Raw genomic sequence first — 20,136 nt, forward strand, 5'->3', positions numbered from 1 at the left:
ATTAAAAAGCCAAGAAAAATTCTTATTCTGTGAATCAAATCTTTATAGACAATATGATCTGAAAAGTAATTCATTACATTCTCTACTAGCACAAGCTCCTGGGCCTACGACGCCCTAATTGCCCTAAGAGTATCTGTAACCAGTTTGACAAAAATGGGAATTAAGTCTATTCTAGTTTTAGTTGGTCCAAACAATATTTGCTGGCCATTGGCAAGACTGTTAAGGTCAGACACGCAAATACATAAAATTTAGGGTCCAGTACTGAGACCCTAAAAATTCTGCTATTTTAAGCTATAGCAAATACAGACAGATCAAGAAAAGCCTATGATCAAACTCTGGGGGTTGTCCCAGATACAGTTTTTGCCCACACAACCTTTGTACAGGTCGAATACATATATTTTATTCCATAAAGCTGTCAATGTCTCCTATGCCCAAAGTCATCCTCGGTAACACTCCTATGGGAATCCAAGGCCTATGTGCAAGAAACAACCTCTGTCTTCCCAGCTCATGGCAGGCAGGCATGGTCCCCATCATGTGGTTGATGATAGGTCTCATGCTGTGCGTTGGCTGTGACTTTGCATGGGTTTCTGAGCACAGAAAACAAACAGGAGTGGAAGAGAGGGGAAGAATTTTTAAGGAGATGAAGGGAGGATTTTTTTTTTTTTAATGAAGAAAAGCTGGGAACATAAATGGTTGATAGGAATAATTCATGAAAACAAGTAAAGGGAAGCTCTTACAGCAGTTAAAAGTTTGCAGGAAATGTGGAAATGAATATTCCTTTTTTGGTTAGTGAGAAGAAATAAAATCAGCAGACTTGAGAAATCAAAACTTCTTGTAATGGAGGATTTGGAGTAATTTTTTCACAAAAGGCCATGAATTCTAAAGAGAGAAGAATGATCACAAACTACCTACGTTGCTAGGTGAGTCACTAACACAGAGGACAAAGTGAGGAGTGAAAAATGATTTTCCAGGTGAGGCCGGAGAAAGGCGCCACCCACGCCATACTTCTAGGACCTACTGATGAAATGGCAGTTCAGAGAAGACCTATGAAGACGAACATTTCCTCAGAGAGCTTTGGGATAAGTGGATCTTTCTAGTAGACTTATGTCTTTCTTATCCATGTGGAATGATTAGTGATGTAATTCGCAAACACAAAGTTGACAGAATTAAATCTGACATGTATAATTAAGAAAGGCTTGAGAATAGAACAGATTAACACACAATCATCAACAAATATATAATCTGGGTTTTCCCAATCCGTGACAGTCATCTTGATACACATGACTGATTGTTTCCAAGGCCCCGCCCCCAAGTATACCCAAATCTGGGCATGCTCAGGTCCCCCAGTTGACCTTGAAGAATCTGGGTACATAAAGTCGACCCTCTGTATACATGGGTTTTGTACCCCACAACCTATATATTTTTCGTCCATGTTTGACAAAATCCACACGAGTGTAAGTGGACCTGAGCAGTTCAAACCCCTGTTGTCAAGGGTCAGCTGTATGTGATACAGATAAGGCAAGCTCTTTTTGAGTAGAAAATGTTAGAAAAAATTATTCCTCTTTTCAGAAGTTCAACAAAGCAGAATCAGTTGTTAATTTTTTTATTCTAAGTACTTTTAGACTGTAGTATAGCAGGGACTATAAGTGTTCCATTTTATCAACAGCAGAAGCCATGCATACAGCAAGGACTCAGTGTAACAGGAGTGCCGGGGTGGGGCTGGGAGAAGGACACCAGGCAGAAGCAGCCCTGCCCATTCCCCTCAATTTTTCTCCCCCGGTGGCAATTGGTAGAATAAATACATGCCTAGGGTCATGTCACCTAGGGTCCAGTCTCCCCTTCCTGACTCCAGCTCTGGGCACAGAACACATGCTATTCCTACCCAACATTCTTGCATACCTCTTCAAAACCAATGGCCCCTCCCCACCTGAATTCCTGATATGTGGTTGATAAATAATCATTCATGGATGAGAGATGCTCATTTTCTCCTTCAAACAGCTTGTTGGAGGCTGCGTGCTGAAGAACCTTGGCCACGGAACCCAAGTTTCTTCTCTGGTCGGGATTTATCTGGCCTCCTGCTGTCATGTCAATAATATCGAAGCCATCTGGAGCTACGATGGCTGGGTTCATGTACCGATAGTACAGGAGATTTCCAACAATCTGGAGTGATGCAGAAGGAAAATACCATTTTTAAGAGTGAAGACTCAAGAATTTCAGGGTTTTTAAAAAAGGACAAATTATTTATAGTTTTTCAAGAGAAAGCAGATCATTTTCTGATGTGAGTCCTAACCAAGAGTTAAATAAAGGCAATGAATATAATCACGTATTGCTAACGTGATTGTAAACGTAGTAATTTACAAAATTATTTTTGGTGAAAAACATGTGTATTACCCCCCAAATGCTCTAATACAAAGGATTTCAATGATGTCTGAGATCTCTAAATTAACACCTCAGCTTAACCAATAATCTTGAGTCAGGAGATACAGAATGCCTATAGTTTATTATAAAAAGTCATACACGGGGAAAAATCTTACAAAACTATATGTTGCTAATTTTGGTTCAGACCCCAAGAGAAGCTATGACAAGATTACCCTTGAAAATCTACCTTTAATAGCTCATCTTCTGTTGCATCAGGGAATTTCTCATGGATCGAATTCTTCAGTACTTTGGCTATATACCTCAATCCATAACTACATACAAAACAGATGACAAAAGAAAATAATGGAAAAGGCTAAGTGAGAAAAAAAACACACAGCATTTATTCCAGTCAACTAAAGCTGAGTAGTTACCCTAAAAATTAAACATCAAATGAGAAGGTAATGGAAACACGGGACTTCCACGGATGAAGATAACTGAGCCGTGTCAGTGGCGATGATGGAAGTGTCGTTCCCTCTTTAGAGGACGGTCATGGATTTAAAAGGTCAATGTAGGTGATCTTTTCAAATGGTAAACACAGTATCAGGGAAAATTCCTGCCTTCCCTACAGGGGCTTGTTCTACATAGGACTGCAAGAACTTTTGGCAGTTAACGCTGCTACAAGTACCACTTACGGCAGCAGATCGAGGGAAGAAATGATGGAGTTCAGGACTTGGTCGGTGACCCTTCTCAGGTTCTCAATGGAGGCCTCCAGTTTGTTTTTCACTTCTTGGTATGTCAGAGCTTGTTCTGTGGTCACGTCATAAGGCAGCTTGCTGAAAACACAACAGGGGCTTTAAATTAACTGGAAGCTTAGGTACAAGCATTACTATTGCTGCCAAGTTGGTTCTACAGTACAGTGTTGTAAGGCCAACTGGATTTTACCCACCGACTCTAATAAGAAACAAAAAATACCCATGAAGAGACGATCGATTTTCATGCCTAAGTGAATAACTTTCGAAGTCTTCCTCTACCTGTATATGTGCACATGGGCCTTGCATTTTCATGGGTGTAATGGGACTTGAGTGTACAGACATCACATTCCGATCCTGCGTGTTTGTGTGTATATTCAGGATCCTTTTTTTTTTTTTTCTTGAGATAAGAGTCTCACTCTGCCACTCTGTAGAGTCTCATTCTGTAGAGTGCCGTAGCATCATCATGGCTCACAGCAACCTCAAATTCTTGGGCTGAAATGATCCTCTTGCCTCGGCCTCACGAGTAGTTGGGACTATAGGAGTCCACCACAATACCTGGTTATTTTTTCTATTTTAATAGATACAGGGTCTCACTCTTGCTCAGGCTGGTCTTGAACTCCTGAGCTTAAGTGAGCCACCTGCTTTGGCCTCCCAGGGTATAATTCTCCCAGGCTAGGATTATAGGTGTGAGCCACTGAGTACGGCTTACATGACTGATTTTTTTTTTTTAATAGAAAAATGCATTATTACATACCTAACAGCAGCTGAAAAATACATCACAAATACTTTTTCTGTGTCAACAAATATATATCTACACTACTAAATTGTTATTTATTCTATCATATGCCATACAAATATTTACTTAGCAAATTCCCCAAAGATAAATATTTTGTCTTTTCCTGACTTTTTATTGTTATAAATAGTTCTGTGACAAGCACCCACACAATTCTGTGTACACATCTCATTTCACATCCTTTTACAGGAAATAAAAAGCTAGGTTTGCTCAGACCTATAAACAACCATCCAGAATAAGCTCCTGACTGGATTGTTAATTCCTACACATTAAAGTTAATCATTTGGTAACTGTAAAAACATACGTTCTATCAGGTAAAGGAAGAGCATGTACCATCTCCAGGGTTAGGTTTAGAAATACACAAAGAATAAATAAGGGAGACAGAGATAGAAGTTATGGCCCTGGGGATCAACTGGCTCTGAAATTTGAAATGCCATTCAGTACCAAGATGACCAAGAATCTCAGAATGTCATCTGCATGGCTGTGTTAACAAAGGGAGGTAAAATACTGGGTTGAAATTTCAGCTATTAAAAAAAATGGAGACTTTACATCCTTTGCATTAACCTGGATGGAAGTGGAAGACATTATTTTTAGTAAAGCATCACAAGAATGGAGAAGCATGAATCCTATGTACTCGATTTTGATATGAGGACAATTAATGACAATTAAGGTCATGGGGGGGAAGGAAAAGCAGAGAGAGGGAAAGAGGGAGAGGGGTGGGGCCTTGGTGTGTGCCACACCTTCTGGGGGCAAGACATGATTGCAAGAGGGACTTTACCCAACAAATGCAATCAGTGTAACCTGGCTTATTGTACCCTCAATGAATCCCCAACAGTAAAAAAAAGAAAAAAAAGAAATTTCACTTTGAATGGTATATATTTTTGTTTGTTCCATAGAGTTTAAGAGTATATACAAATACACATGTAAAAATAACCAGCAAATGGGACATCTTCCTGACTTTTTACCTGGCCTCTCCTGTCTGCGTTTCTAGCTGGTTCACCCAAGACTTGTACACATCTACAGGGTTCGTGTTGATGATCAGGGACTTGTCATTGATAATCTCTTTCACCACTGGGGCCAGGAGCTGGCGCAGGTTATTCTGTCCCCGGGCACCTCTGTTGAAGCTGACGACCATCTTGATGACAGTCGGGTTACCAGTAACTATGTCCTGTACCTGGTCCACCTTCGATCTTAACAAAACAAAACAAAACGTTTGCTTCTATGGTTAGAGTTTTAAACAATGTATATACTCTTTTCTGGTAGGCAAGGACTTCATGGGTAAAAAAATAGCATCTCGGCCTCAATTTCAATCTAGAAGGCAAGTATGACCTGAAAATGGACCAGGACTAACAACACTGGGAGAGACTATTATGCCCTTCTACTTACCAAATTTCAAAAATAACTTTCTAGGTTGAACGAACTGTCCCCATTTCACATTCCTCTCAAAGTCACTGCAATGCGGCTTCCAGCCACATGGCTCAGCAGAGGGCGCTCTTCCCGACTCTGACTGCAGACTCTTACAACCGTCCCCTCCATGCAGGTTCATCCTCTCACCCTCCCCCTTCCCACTTTCCTTGCAGGGCCTGACGGTGCCACACACTGGCCTTATCTAAACTACTCCATTGCTATTTTCTCTGCTGGCTGTTCTGCTCACTTAAAAATTCTGTTTTCTCTTTCTGACTGACAGTATGTGCTTATAGGGCAAATGGGGTGAATTAACAGTAAAAAAAAGGGACGGTAACAGGTTCGCCAAAGCCCTGCAATCCCACGTTTCTCCCCCAACCTCACTGGCAGGCACCACTCCCATCTGCCATCTCTCTGGGACCTATCTACCCTCTGATCTCAATCTTGAAGCCGCATCTCTTTCCTGAGGGTCAGCCTGTAATTACCCATTTTCTGCTACATGTTCTCACCACATGTTCTATACCTGTAGCCCAGTGTGCTAAAAATCCAAATTGTGTTTTTCTTTTTTAACCATCTAACGCCCCCAGTTCTCTGATCCGTAGAGCTCATCCTGTTTGTACATGGAGGGCAGATTAGTCCCCTAAAGACCAATATCAGCATGTCAACATCCAGCTCAAAAGCCTTTTCCAGCTCCTCAGAAAGTGAACGAAGCCTCAACAGCGGGGCCTACACTCAGCGTCACCACCTACCTTCCAGCTCCTCCTGGTAGAGGCCAATGAAGTCCCATCTCGGCCAGATGTACCTTTCTTTTCCCCACCTGTGTCTGTGCTGATTCCAGCACGTTTGTACCTTATTTCCCTTTTCTATCTCTTCTTATAAAAACTGTAGCTATTTTTTTAAAGTTTTTTTTTTGTAGAGACAGAGTCTCACTTTATCGCCATCAATAGAGGGCTGTGGCCTCACACAGCTCACAGCAACCTCCAGTTCCTGGGCTTAGGCGATTCTCCTGCCTCAGCCTCCTGAGTAGCTGGGACCACAGGCGCCCGCCACAACGCCCGGCTATTTTTCTTTGTTGCGGTTCGGCCGGGGCCAGGTTTGAACCGCCACCCTTGGTATATGGGGCTGGTGCCCAACTCATTGAGCCACAGGTGCCGCCCTATTATTCAAAGTTTTAAACTAAGCGTCTCCTTGTTCACAAAATCTGTCAGTCAAGCTACTTGGAAACTTTCTTCTCATACATCTAACGCAGTGTTTTTATCTCACGGCACAGCAGCGTGCCACGGCATATTGGCTGAAAATCACTGCTCTAATGCGACACACAGCACATGCCCTTTGCTTACGACCTACCACACTCCACTGCGTAGTGTTACTATTTCTCACACTCAGAGACGCCGTGAGAGCAGAGGGGTCCGGCTCGTTCACTTGACAATAGGAACCAGTGTACCTTTAGGTTTCAGAGAGTCAGGAGGGCAGCTAAGGTCCACCTTGGCTAAGGACATTAGCATTTTTTTGCCCATTCATGACAGCTACCTACACAATTTTTACATTATCTAAGTCAGAAAATAAGTTAGCAAAAGTAGCTTAAGTTCCAGTAAGAAGAGAAGACTATTTAGGCAGAACTGCTATCTCCACTCTCACCCATTCATGACCGTATTAGTCAGAGAACTTTTAATTTTCTCACTGATTTTCAATAAGCTTTTGATTTTCAGTTGATTTTCAAAATCTTAAGTTAATTGAACATTTGAAAAGGTATCACTTGTGAGAGAAAATTATGCCAGAATATAGCGCATATCATATAGAACATTCTCAAGAAATTTAACATATTTTAATATGTATGAATAACTTAACTTAAAAAGATTTTAGTATAGCAGAGATAACTACTAACAAAACGATCTATTAACTGGTACTTTTACAAACATATTTATATACATACTTTATTTCTTCCTCCAGAGCGGTTTTAAAAAGCTTCAGGAGTAGATATTCTTCTCGCTCATTTGAAGCATAATTGTATAGTGTGAAAATAACGGTATCCATAAACTTAGTTGACTTGTTCTGTGGCATCTGGAAAATCAGCTTAGCCAAGTAAAAAGGGTTGGTCTAAAATCAAACAGGAAAGAAAACAAAAGAACCCCCCCATAAAACTACAGGTTAGTATGTTATTATGGTGGAAAGCAGGCTCTGATTCCTTGCTCTTCAATTACTCAATATGTGATCCAAAGAATATAGATGCGTATCAGACAAATAATTAAACTTTAAGAGGTATCAGGCAATATTACTAACAGTACACTATAGGAAGCTATATGAGAACATTATGATAGGATTTAAATATCATACATAGTACATCTACTGTGATATACAACTATATTATACATATTTTTCCTGTTAGCCCTTGGAGCGATATGTTAATATGACAGAGAAGCAGAAGATGGGTGTGGCCAGTTGCACATGCAATCCAAAGAGACTGTCAAGAATGGATGGAGGGCTCAGTTACACAGACTGGCCTGAAAGGACTGATGGGTGAATAGAAGGAAACACATACCATCTTCTCAGACTTGAAAGAAATAAGGACATATGTCTGTGTGGAGACAGGGGGATGGCTTCAGTGTGCTTTGCGGAGCGGGAAGGGAGAGTGAGGTGGGAAGGCTGAAGGGAGGAGCGAAAGTCAGGATGGCAGATGAGGGAAATGCTGGAAAAGCATGACTAAAACAACAGCAAAGAACTTAAAAGATTGACAGGAATTAAAAAAACATCGACAGGGAGCCCCAAGGGCTCAGGTTAGGACAGATTACGTTCAATCTAGCACCAGGGTTTGTGGTAAAGTGATTTTTTTCCAGCAGTTACACTGACCGGGTCGAGGTTAAAAGAAAAAAATCGTGTTTAGGTTACAGGGAAAAGTATTCACCTGAGAAATTTAACACTCATCTTCAACGTCCTGCTGGTGGGAGAAGAAGTCACACTTCAAAACTAGGATTCATCCAATTTCTTCAAGCAGGTTGGCTTTACGGTTTTTAAGAAAATCCAAATTCTGGTTTACTTTACTACTTGGCTTCACTTTCAAGGTCATAATGATTGGTTCAAATTTTATGAATAAGCAGCTCAGGATAACTTTTTCTTTTCCTTTTCTTTCTTTTTCTGGAGTCGGAGTCTTACTCTGTCACCCTGGGTAGAGTGCCGTGGTGGCATCACAGCTCACAGCAACCTCAAACTCTTGGGCTCAAGAAAGCCTTTTGCCTCAGCCTCCCAAATAGCTGGGACTACAGGCACCTGCCACTATGCCCAGCTAGTTTTTCGATTTTCAGTAGGGAAGGGTGTGTGCGTGTGCATGTGTGCATGTGTGTGTGTATGTGTGTTTTCTTGCTCTTGCTCAGATTGGTCTCGACCTCCTGAGCTCAAGCAATCCACCAATCTCTGCCTCCCAGCATGCTAAGATTACAGCTGTGAGCCACTGCACCTGGCCAGGACAACTCTTTCTGGATAGCTCTGTAGTGATTCTTTTTGAACGCTAATTAAACGTTCTGGAAATTATGAGCAATGAGACTAACTCGGGGGCTAAAGAAAGAAGCCTGTTCATCATTCAGCCTTAGATGACCTAAAAACTTCAAATTTAGGCTCGCACTGAAGAGAAAGACTAGGGCCAAACCTCTACTAGCTGACCTGCGGCTTTGGTTAAGAATTCTTGCTAAGGTGTAATCTAAGGGCCAAAGGAATCCAGGCCATTTGCTTTTCCATAATTTCTTCACTGATCTTGGGCTAATGTCTCAAAAGTAGAGAAGTAGAAAAGAAAAACACGTGATTTTTTAAAGAGATACTTCACTTGATACAACTAAAAGGTCGTGCCCCGAGACTATCAGTTTTGGAATGCCTGGGGATAAAGTGTAAGGGAATTACTCTAAACACGCTCCTATGCTTTCCTTTCCAGTTATATAACAGGGTCTTGTATACACAAACACAAGCCTCAGGACAGTGACTCAACACCGACTTTTCGTATACAAAATCTGTGACATTTTGAAAACTTAATCCTAAAAAATCTTCATCAACTTGGAATTTCAGATATTAAAAAAAAAATGAGAAGTGCCTAAGCCTTAATTTCCAACTGGTGGTCGACTGCTAATCTAATTAGGTAGACCCAAACCCTTCCCTGCTTAAAGTACGCTGTCCTTGATTTCTGAAAAGATTGCTCGTATTAAGTAGAGGATTAACCAGAAAATTCTAAGCACTGTGAAATTTTACCTTCTATGCTGCCATGGTATGGCCATCTGTAGCAACCAACATACGTTTGAAGATGCTGTTCTCCAAACTATTATTCCAAGTAGAGAATTTTCAGCTCTACCAACATTAACATCTTTTCTCTCAATGATGTTAGCCATCACTCTTACTAACACACTTGCTATATACCTCACGACAATGATGTCATCCAACAACATTCAGGCATTGCCAGGCTTTAAAAGAATCACCACAAACGGCGGCCCTACCTTGGGGGACAGCTGGCTTTCACAAGGAAGAGCAGCTGACCCGCCTACTTGGAAGTTTTCCTGCTGAAGAAGGAGCTGGCTTCTGTCCATCACTATCAAGCAGTTTTTTCTGTGTGTGCTACAAAGGCCGATGCAGTCATCAAAGTCCACCCTAGCCAGCTTGATTTACTGGTTCTTGCCAGCACTCAGGAAATCATGATTCATTCAGATCATAATAATGCCACGAATATAATAAAATAAAAAAAAAAGACAGAGTATTTCCTAATCTCAACCCTCTGGCTCTTTCTCCCGAAGAAGAGCAGGCTGGTGCTGGTAAAGATCTGTTTTTCACATACAGTTAACTTAAATTTTTTCATGAACCACACCACCTGTTTCTATTATTAGCTTTACACTGTTTCTGGCATGAAGAGCAGGGGGCCTGAAGTTAAACTGCCTGGGTTCTAAATGCCTGTTTTATTATTTACTGGCTCTGACACAGTTTTCTTACCTGTAACGTGGGGATAAAACACTTATTCTCTCATGGTTCCCAGGGTTATAAGAAGAATTAGATAAGGTACATTAAGCATTTAGAATTTCGGAGTTGGTACTTACCAGGTGCTCAAAACATGAGCACTGGGAAAGAGCTCGCAAAAACCACAAACATGGAACAGAGTATTTATCCCAAACTCGTAGTAAAAGTTAAATTGTTCTTACCTGTAAAAGGTAAAATAGCTGCTGATATGTTTCTAGTGTTTTTCTTCTCTCCTTACTCAAACTTTTTATTCCCTGGTTGTCAGTGTTATTTAGTATTTCCATTTCTCCTCCTTTTTTCTTATTCAGTTTTGTTCTGTGTGAAATTACATCCTGTAAAAAATTTAGGAAATGACCCTTTTTAAATTCTGGTATTCTTTACCTCCTCTCTTCACACGCACCCCCAAACACACAGAGCTGGAGATACAGGCGCAGCTCATTTTATTGTACAATTGCTTTACGGCGCTTTGCAGATGTCACAATTATTTATTCATTTATGAGTTGAAGGTTTGTGACAACCCTGTGTCAGTCAAGTCAGTTGGGACCGTTTTTTCCATGTGCTCACTTTGTGTCTCTGTGTGCCATCATTTTGGTAATTCCCACAATATTTCAAACTTCTGATAATTATTATATCCATTATGGTGACCTTTGATGTTACCACTGTAACTATTCTGGGGCGCGGTGAACTGCGCCCATGTAAGATGGTGAGCTTACTCTATAAATGTTGTACACACCGTGACTGCTCCACCAGCCGGCCGCTCCACTTCTTCCTCTCCTCACACCTATTTACTCCTTGTGACATAAAACTTTTGAAATTAGGCCAACTAATAACCCTACGAAGGCTCCTCAGTGCTCAAGTTGAAGGAGGAGTTGAACGTCTTTCACTTTAAGTCAAAAGTTAGAAATGATTAAGCTTGGTGAGAAGGGCATGGTGAAAACCAAGACGGGCCTAAAACGAAACCTCTCAGGCCACACAGCCAGGTTGGGAATGCAAAGGAAAAGTTGTTGAAGGAAATTAAAAATTCTGCTCCAAGGAACACACTGACAAGAAAGTGAAACACCCTTATTGCTGATATGGAGAAAGTTTTAGTGGTCTGGGTAGAAGATCAAATCAGCTGTAATGTTCCTTGAAGCTGAAGCATAATCCAGAAAAAGGCCTCAACTCTCTTCAATTCTGTGACGGCTGAGAGAGGTCAGCAAGCTGCAGAAGAGAAGGTGGAAGCTAGCAGAGGGTGGTTCATGAGGTTTAAGAAGCCATCTCTGTAACAAAAAAGTGCAAGGTAAGGCAGCAAGTGCTGATGGAGAAGCTGCAGCACGTTTTCCTCATCAGATCATTGATGAAGGTGGCTACATAAAACAACAGGTTTTCAATGTAGATGAAACAGCCTTCTGTTGGAAAACAGTGTCATCTAGGATGTTCCCAGCTAATGAGAGGTCAGTGTCTAGGGATCAGAGCTTCAAAAAAGAGGCTCTCTTATTAGGGCCTAAAACAGCTGCGGACCAAGTTTAAGCTAATTCCCACTTAACATTCTGAAAATCCTTAAGAACTACACTAAAGGGGAGGTGCCTGTGGCTCAAGGAGTAGAGCACCGGTCCCATATGCTGGAGGTGGCAGGTTCAAACCTAGCCCCGGCCAAAAACCAAACAAACAAAAAAAAAAAAGAACTACACTAAATCTACTCTGCTGTGCTCTATAAATGGCACGGAGTCTAGATGACAGTCCTCTGTTCACATCACGATTTACTGAATATTTTAAGCTACTGTTGACACCTACTGCTCAGAAAAGAACTCTTTGAAATATTACTGCTTGTTGACAATGCACCTAGTCACCCAAGAACTCTGATGGAGACGTACAAGGAGATTCATGTTGTTTTCCTGCCTGCTGACACAACGTCCGTTCTGCAGCCTATGGATCAAGGAATAATTTCAACTCCCATTATTTAAGAAATACACTTCGCGGCACAGCGCCTATAGCTCAGTGAGTAGGGTGCCAGCCACATAGACCGAGACTGGCAGGTTCGAGACTGGCCCGGGCCAGTTAAAAAGATGACAACCGCAACAAAAAATAGCCAGGCACTGTGGAGGGTGCTTGTGGTCCCACCTGCTTGGGAGGCTGAGGCAGGAGAATGCTTGAGGCCAAGAGTTTGAGGTCGCTGTGAGCTGTGACGCCACAGCACTCTACCTAGGGTAACATTGTGAGACTCTGTCTCAAAAAAAAAAAAAAAAATACAGTTACCGTTTGATCCAGCAATTTTACCCTTAGGTTTATAGTCAAGAGCAATTTTACTTTTATTGTTACAGCCTCAAAATATGTCCACACAAAAACTTGTACTTAAGTGTTTGTAGCAGCATTAGTGATAATAGCTAAAAAGGAGAAACAAACCAAATGTGCATGAATTCAATAAATATATATATTCATAAAATGGAACATTATTGATTAATAAAAAGGAATAAAGCATTGACACATTCTATAACTTGGATGGACCTTAAAAATATCATCCTAGTTTAAAAAGCCAAACATAATACACCACATGTTATGTGATTCCATTTACATGAAACGTCCAGAACAGGCAAATCTACAGAGATAGAAAATAGTGCTGGTTACTGGTATTTTTGAATTGAAAAATAATAATTCACTCTTCAAAAAAATTCCTTCTTTTAAAGTGCACAATCCATGGTGTTCTTGATATTAACAAGATTGTACAACCATCATCACTGTCTAATTCTACAATGTTTTTTTTTTTATAAAGGAATGATCATGCCTTTATTTATTTATTTATTTATTTATTTTTGTAGAGACAGAGTCTCACCTTATTGCCCTCGGTAGAGTGCTGTGGCGTCACACAGCTCACAGCAACCTCCAAATCCTTGGGCTTAGGCGATTCTCTTGACTCAGCCTCCCAAGCAGCTGGGACTACAGGCGCCCGCCACAACGCCTGGCTATTTTTTTGTTGCAGTTTGGCTGGGGCTGGGTTTGAACCCGCCACCCTCGGCATATGGGGCCGGCGCCCTACCCGCTGAACCACAGGCGCCGCCCTACAATGTTTTCTTTGGAGTTTCTCTTTGGGGCAATAAAAACTTTAGAATTACGAGAGACAACTGAACAAGTTTAACCGCCACTGAATCATACACTTTATTTATTTATTTGGACATAGCATCTCATTCTGTCTCCCTGGGCAGTGTGTCATGGTGGCATCATAGCTCACGGCAACCTTCAACTCTTGGGCTCAAGCAATCCTCTTGTCTCAGCCCTCAGAGTAGCTGGAACTATAGGCACCCACCACAATACCCGGCTAATTTTTCTATTTTTAGTAGAGATGGGGTCTGACTCTTGCTCAGGCTGGCCTCAAATTCCTAACTTCAAGAAATTTTCTCACCATGGCATCCCAGAGTGCTAGGATTACAGGGGCGAGCCATCGTGTCTGACCTTAACTGTTCCATTATTACAATCAAATTAAAAATGGTTCTATCGATGATAAGAATAAAGATGACATGTTTGATATTCATTAGTTTAAACTCTAATAAAGGTTGGATACATATTTGGTAGTTGAAAATGTAAGGTGAAAAATTAACTTTGTTTTATAATGCTATCAATTAGTAAGAAACATTTTTTTTTTTTTTTTGTAGAGACAGATTCTCACTTTATGGCCCTCGGTAGAGTGCCATGGCATCACACAGCTCACAGCAACCTCCAACTCCTGGGCTTAAGCGATTCTCTTGCCTCAGCCTCCCGAGTAGCTGGGACTACAGGCACCCACCACAATGCCCAGCTATTTTTTGGTTGCAGTTCAGCCAGGGCCGGGTTTGAACCCGCCACCCTCGGTATATGGGGCCGGCGTCTTACCGACTGAGCCACAGGCGCCGCCCTGTAAGAAACATCTTTAAAAGAACATTCATAAAGATCTGTTTTTTAAGTAAAGACGGGGTCTTGCTCTTGCAGACTGTTCTGGAATTCTTGAGCTCAGGCAGTCTACCCCCCTAGCCTCCTAGCATGCTAGGATTACAGGCATGAGCCACTGCACCCAGCCTCATTAATGAAGATCTGGAAACCTACTATAATGGTATTTCTGTAAGATAAATAATTACTTCAACTATTTAGTGATTTGCAGCTAAGTCTTTACTTTAAAAGCGAGATGCTTCCTGTTTACAACTTGATGGCAATAGAGGGAAACTACAGTTTAAAGCTATAAGAGGAATTCTCCAAAGGACCTTCTGGAATAGATTTTAAAAGTTCTCACATGGGGCGGTGCCTGTGGCTCAGTGAGTAGGGCGCCGGCCCCATATGCTGAGGGTGGCGGGTTCAAGCCCAGCCCCGGCCAAACTGCAACAACAACAGCAAAAATAGCTGGGCGTTGTGGTGGGCGCCTGTAGTCCCAGCTGCTCGGGAGGCTGAGGCAAGAGAATCACGCAAGCCCAAGAGTTAGAGGTTGCTGTGAGCTGTGTGATGCCACGGCACTCTACCCGAGGGCGGTACAGTGAGACTCTGTCTCTACAAAAAAAAAAAAAAAAAAAGTTCTCACATGGATGGAGCTGGAACATATTCTTCTTAGCCAAGTATCTCAAGAATGGAAGAAAAAGTATCCAATGTACTCAGCCCTACTCTGAAACCAATTTATAGCTTTCATAAAAAAGCTATAACCTAATTATAGCCCGAGAACTAGGGGAAGGGGAGAGTGACGGGAGGGGAGGGGGGAGGACAGGTGGAGGGAGGGTGATTGGTGGGACCACACCTATGGTGCATCTTACAAGGATACATGTGAAATTTATCAAATGTAGACTATAAATGTCTGAACACAATACTAAGAAAATGCCATGAAGGCTATGTTAACCAGTTTGATGAAAATACTTCAAATTGTATATAAAACCAGCACATTGTACCCTATGATTGCCTTAATGTACACAGCTATGATTTAATAATAAAGTTCTCATGTGTATCAGATAATACATTTTTTTAAAAAAGGTAAAGTATTGTTTCTTTTTGGATAAAATACAAATTGAGTTAAATGCAGAATATTTAAACTGTTAGTTTTATTATTCCTGAATATTTAGAAAAATGGTCATTTTTTTTTTTTTTTGTAGAGACAGAGTCTCACTGTACCGCGCTCAGGTAGAGTGCCATGACGTCACATGGCTCACAGCAACCTCCAACTCCTGGGCTTACGCGATCCTCCTGCCTCAGTCTCCCAAGCAGTTGGGACTACAGGCGCCCGCCACAACGCCCGGCTATTTTTTTGTTGCAGTTTGGCTGGGGCTGGGTTTGAACTGGCCACCCTTGGCATATGATATTATATGTTTATAATATCATTGTGTTATAACTGCCTATGGTATCCACACATAGGCAGGTCTGTAGCCTAGGTGGGTAGTAGGCTGTACCACCTAGGTGTGTATAAATTCACTCCATGATGTTTGCACAGTGACAAAATGAAACCGCCTATGCTGCATTTCCCAGATATATCCCCACTGTGCACCGACACGTGACCACATGCATGCATCTCCCTTCTGGGAGCCCATAAACTCACCTCTAGTGTGATCCTGTTCTTCACCAAGAGCCCAATCTTGATGTCCATCAAGTTCAGATCTTTCTCCAGCTGCTGATTGGCCCTGATCTTGGTCACCACTTCTTCCCTTAATCGTGCGACCTCCAGTTCCTCCTGGAAATCCAAATCACTTTGGTCCAGAAGGTGTACAAATTTGCGGATTACGCTTAATGGTGGGTTTTGGGAGCCAACTGTAGATAAAGGGGTGGGCGTACTTTAATTAGGAAAGCAGGAATGAATATCAACAGGAAAGAAACCAGGTCTTTAAATAAAGTATTCATATAAAAATACACCAAAGGAAGTACTTGGTCTGTGGAGAGAATCTTTATGCCCCTCATGTAAAAATCTGGATAAGGAGACGGATCATATGAATACACGCACAAAAGCAGACGTCTGGCCCCGCTATTTTTTAGTTACCTAACTACTCATTTATCAGTCCTCTCTCACACTGTCCGGACTCACGCACTGAGGTGACAGTCCTATCTGTGCCTTATTCCTGAGGAACCACAGAAAGGAAGTTAAGTTACCTCTGAGACCTTGTGGCTGGGTCAGATAATGAGATTTATGTTCTTGCTGCAGGAAGCAGAAAGCAGTTTCTCAGCCTGAAAGATCTTAGGAAGGAACCAGACGTAGTTGAAGCTGAATTAGAAAAGGTCAAGGAAGGGCGGACTGCAAGGCCAAACAGGAACCCATGGAATGTAAAGTGGAAAAAATATTCTTTCAGCAGAAATTAAAAGGTTTCAGAACTGGAAACTTAGTTCTCGTCCCTTCACCACAGGCGGAGGGGACGCGCTCAGAAGCTGGGGTGCCAGCCCTAGTCGCTGATGGGAGAATTCTCATATAAATTCTGAAACAGTTTCCCTCAGCACCTGGAACTTTAGTCTTTAATTTCCTGGCATTCTGACTCTCGAAAAATTATATATATTTTTTATTGTGCTTTTAGTGAGATCAAGTCTGTCAGAACAAACTGGCCCTTTGAGAATGATCAGAGCTCAGCCCAGCTGTGGTGACCCCAGTAGCGGCCCTCCTTTATATCTAAGGACCATGCCTGCCTTCCTCGTGTTGTCAGCGTGGTTCTGTGGTGCTATGAAACTCCAGGGCTCAGAAGAACTAACCCACAAACAATTAATAGCAGAAAACCAGCACCGACACCAATCTACAGTATCTGTAACTACCATTTTACCACTTCTGCTGGTCTTTATTAGAGAAATTACCTTGCATCACGGAAACATTAATTTCTGGGTCACTGAAGCACGTGCCAATGGATTTTCCTGCCATTTCTAGCAAAGACCCTGCTAAGGACACGTTCATCTCAGAACAAGCCTGAGCCACGTGCCAGAGCTCACTTGCACAGCTAAGTGGAGAGAACGTGAGCATCACCCCTGTGGCCAGTTTTTGGCTGCTTCTCCCTCCCTCTAAGGATCGTGTATCTCTGTAGTACTAACAGGCCTGTTGGAAACAATCAAATTCATAGTTTAGCTTTACTAATTGTTACATTTTGTTAATGATTTGGGCTCAAATATTAAATTTAAATTCAGGCTCAAATTTCCTATTTCCTCTGTCTATGCTGACATCTTCATCACTCTGTGGTATAAGTATTACAATTTCAGAAAGTCACACCATTTTAGTCTGTATCTACAAGGAGCCACATCATAGTTCCAGGAACTTCCAAGCAGGAATGCATTCAGTGCTGACAGACGACTAACTAAGAAAAGCGATCTTCTTTTCTAAACACCCCTTCCCCCAAATCTTAGTTTTCTGAAGGTACTTAACTGAGAAAAAAAATGAAAATTTACATTTCAGTTACCATAAAACCAATTTGCTGAAATCCAGAAAAGCTTACTTCTAAATACTAACAGTTTATATCCACCTTTTACGCCTTAGGATAAGATTGCCTGGATTTTTAAATCAAAATTTGTCTTTATAACAAAACAAAGTAAATACAGGAAAAATATCACTCCAACTACCCAGAAAAACGCGTTACCTGAATGAAATGAAAATTAGCCTGTGTTCATTTGGAAAATCTGTTTTGAATCATCTTTTGTGTACAAAGGTAATTAGAACCCTGGGATAGTGTGTTACGGCTCAGAAAACAAACCTTCTGTATTCTGTCTTCTTGTAGAAAACTTAAGAGATATCCACCAACTTGAGAGACCTCATTAATTCAAAAGTGGAGAAGTTGTGGCATTGAAAAGATTGACAGTTCTCACTTTGCGCATACAAATTCTGGAATCTAGTGAGATAAGGTATTACTCAGTAGACGCTGAAGGCTGGAAGCACAGCCCGGACACTAAAGCCTCTCTAGGCTCCTTCCTTTACAAGCAACAGTGAATGTCTTTCTTGAGCCATACATTTCACTCCTTCATTCGGATAAACTTTAGACAATAAAGGGTGCTGCCCAAACTACTTACTATGCACTGTAAGCAATGCATTTATCAGAAAGCTCTTGACTTACTCGGACATATACCTGTTGTGATGTCAGAATATTAAAAATTTAGAACATAAGAAATTATTTTCTGTAAAAAATCAAAGTAACAGGCCAGGCATGGTGGTTATAATCCCAGCACTGTGGGAGGCCAAGGCAGGAGGATTGCTTGAAGCCAGAAGTTCGATTTTAGTCTGGTCAGTGCAGTGAGATTGCATTTCATTAAAAAAAAAAAGCTGGGCATGGTGGTAGGTGCTAGCTACTTGGGAGGCTGAGGTAGGAAGATTGTATGAGCCCAGGAGCTCAAAGTTACAGTTGAGCTATGGTCATGCTACCAACTTCAGCCTGGGCAATAGAGATCCTGTCATTTACAACAAAACAGTGGGGGGTGGTGGCTCACGCCTATAATCTATCCTAGCACTCTAGGAGGTTGAAGCAGGTGGACTGCTTGAGCTCAGGAGTTTAAGGAGAGCCGTATCTAAAACTAGCTGGGCGTTGTATCAGGCATTCCAGCTACCCAGGATGCTGAGGCAAGAGGATGGCTTGAGCCTGAGAGTTTGAGGTTGCTGGGAGCTATGACGTCACAGCACTCTACCTGGTGTGACAAAGTGAGACTGTCTCAAAAAATAAAAAAAAACGAAACAAATACAAGACACACACACAAAATAGGCAGAGTTGGGACCATAAGGAGACGGCAAAAAATGTAATTGCTATCTGGGATATTTTTATTTTATTTTGCTCTTCTCAAACTTCCTACAAATGGAATATGCTATTATTACAATAAAAAAACTTTAAAAACCATAATTGCTATGCAAAGTCCAGAATGAAGTTACAGGAGATTTTTGTAGTTACCATCTTTGGGAGACGAGACTTCCTTTGTATTCTTATTTCTAAAAGTTCTTACATAAACATGTTTATTCTTAAAATGAGGCAGAAAAGAGTCATAGGCCGACTAATCACTTAAACAATTAAAATGTAAGCTCGGTTTCTGGTTAAGTCTTTTGAATTAGATTCTTGACTCTAGCTCAAATTAAAAAAAAAAAAAAATCAGCATTTATGCCAACCCTATTGGTTTTGAAAAAGAAATTATACCTGCTAGGCTGATCCCTTCCACTTATATACAGAAAAGCCCTTTCCTTTTACTAAGCACTCCTCTGTGTAGGGGCTGTGGTACTCGGGCCTGAGATGATCAAAATCCACTGGAAATGATGTATTATCTTCTGTTCTTAGAACAGCCTCTGAAGTAAGATGGAAAGAACTCATCCTTCACTGGTCTACAAGGACCCCATGCTGGTTCGAAATGCCCCCACTTACCCAGTGTTTTGTAGTCATCTCTAGCCTTGTTTGCTCTCAACAGTGACTGTATTTTCACAATTGCATATTTCTGCAAAAGATGGAGACAAGTCATGACCTCCTGGAGTCCCATCTACTCCACTATTTTAGAATTTAGAACATTTAAGAAGTGGGGGTATGTTAAGAACAGACAGTATTTAGATGTGGTGTATCTGATATTTATTTTTCCATTTTCTTTGAAGAATGGGTAGGATAAATTAAAGTATAAACAAGACTGTGGGGGAGGGTCTGTTTACATATAAAGATCTAAAAAGGGAAAAGCATGGGCGGCGCCTGTGGTTCAGTTGGTAAGGAGCCAGCCCCATATATCGGGGGTGGCGGGTTCAAACCCGGCCCCGGCTGAACTGCAACCAAAAAATAGCTGGGCGTTGTTGCGGGCGCCTGTAGTCCCAGCTACTCGGGAGGCTGAGGCAAGAGAATCACTTAAGCCCAGGAGTTGGAGGTTGCTGTGAGCTGTGTGATGCCATGGCACTCTACCGAGGGCCATAAAGTGAGACTCTGTCTCTACAAAAAAAAAATAAAAAGGGAAAAG

The 20,136-nt window shown here is 41.5% G+C and overlaps 1 protein-coding gene across 3 annotated transcripts in view; it reads right to left on the reverse strand.

The window, feature by feature from the left end:
• The window catches only part of IQGAP2 (IQ motif containing GTPase activating protein 2), a 362,038-nt gene that overhangs the window by 41,924 nt on the left and 299,978 nt on the right, over positions 1-20,136 (reverse strand). For all 3 annotated transcript variants that reach the window (XM_053588316.1, XM_053588306.1, XM_053588326.1), the window contains 8 exons: positions 19,566-19,635; positions 15,809-16,017; positions 10,473-10,622; positions 7,241-7,404; positions 4,869-5,093; positions 3,051-3,191; positions 2,606-2,690; positions 1,928-2,160 (listed from right to left, as the gene is read on the reverse strand). In XM_053588316.1, coding sequence (XP_053444291.1) covers positions 1,928-2,160; positions 2,606-2,690; positions 3,051-3,191; positions 4,869-5,093; positions 7,241-7,404; positions 10,473-10,622; positions 15,809-16,017; positions 19,566-19,635 — 1,277 coding nt within the window. The remainder of the gene's footprint in view (positions 1-1,927; positions 2,161-2,605; positions 2,691-3,050; positions 3,192-4,868; positions 5,094-7,240; positions 7,405-10,472; positions 10,623-15,808; positions 16,018-19,565; positions 19,636-20,136) is intronic.

The sequence above is a fragment of the Nycticebus coucang genome, chromosome 1 (assembly GCF_027406575.1).
Source record: "Nycticebus coucang isolate mNycCou1 chromosome 1, mNycCou1.pri, whole genome shotgun sequence".
In the NCBI taxonomy this organism is placed as follows: Eukaryota; Metazoa; Chordata; class Mammalia; order Primates; family Lorisidae; genus Nycticebus; species Nycticebus coucang.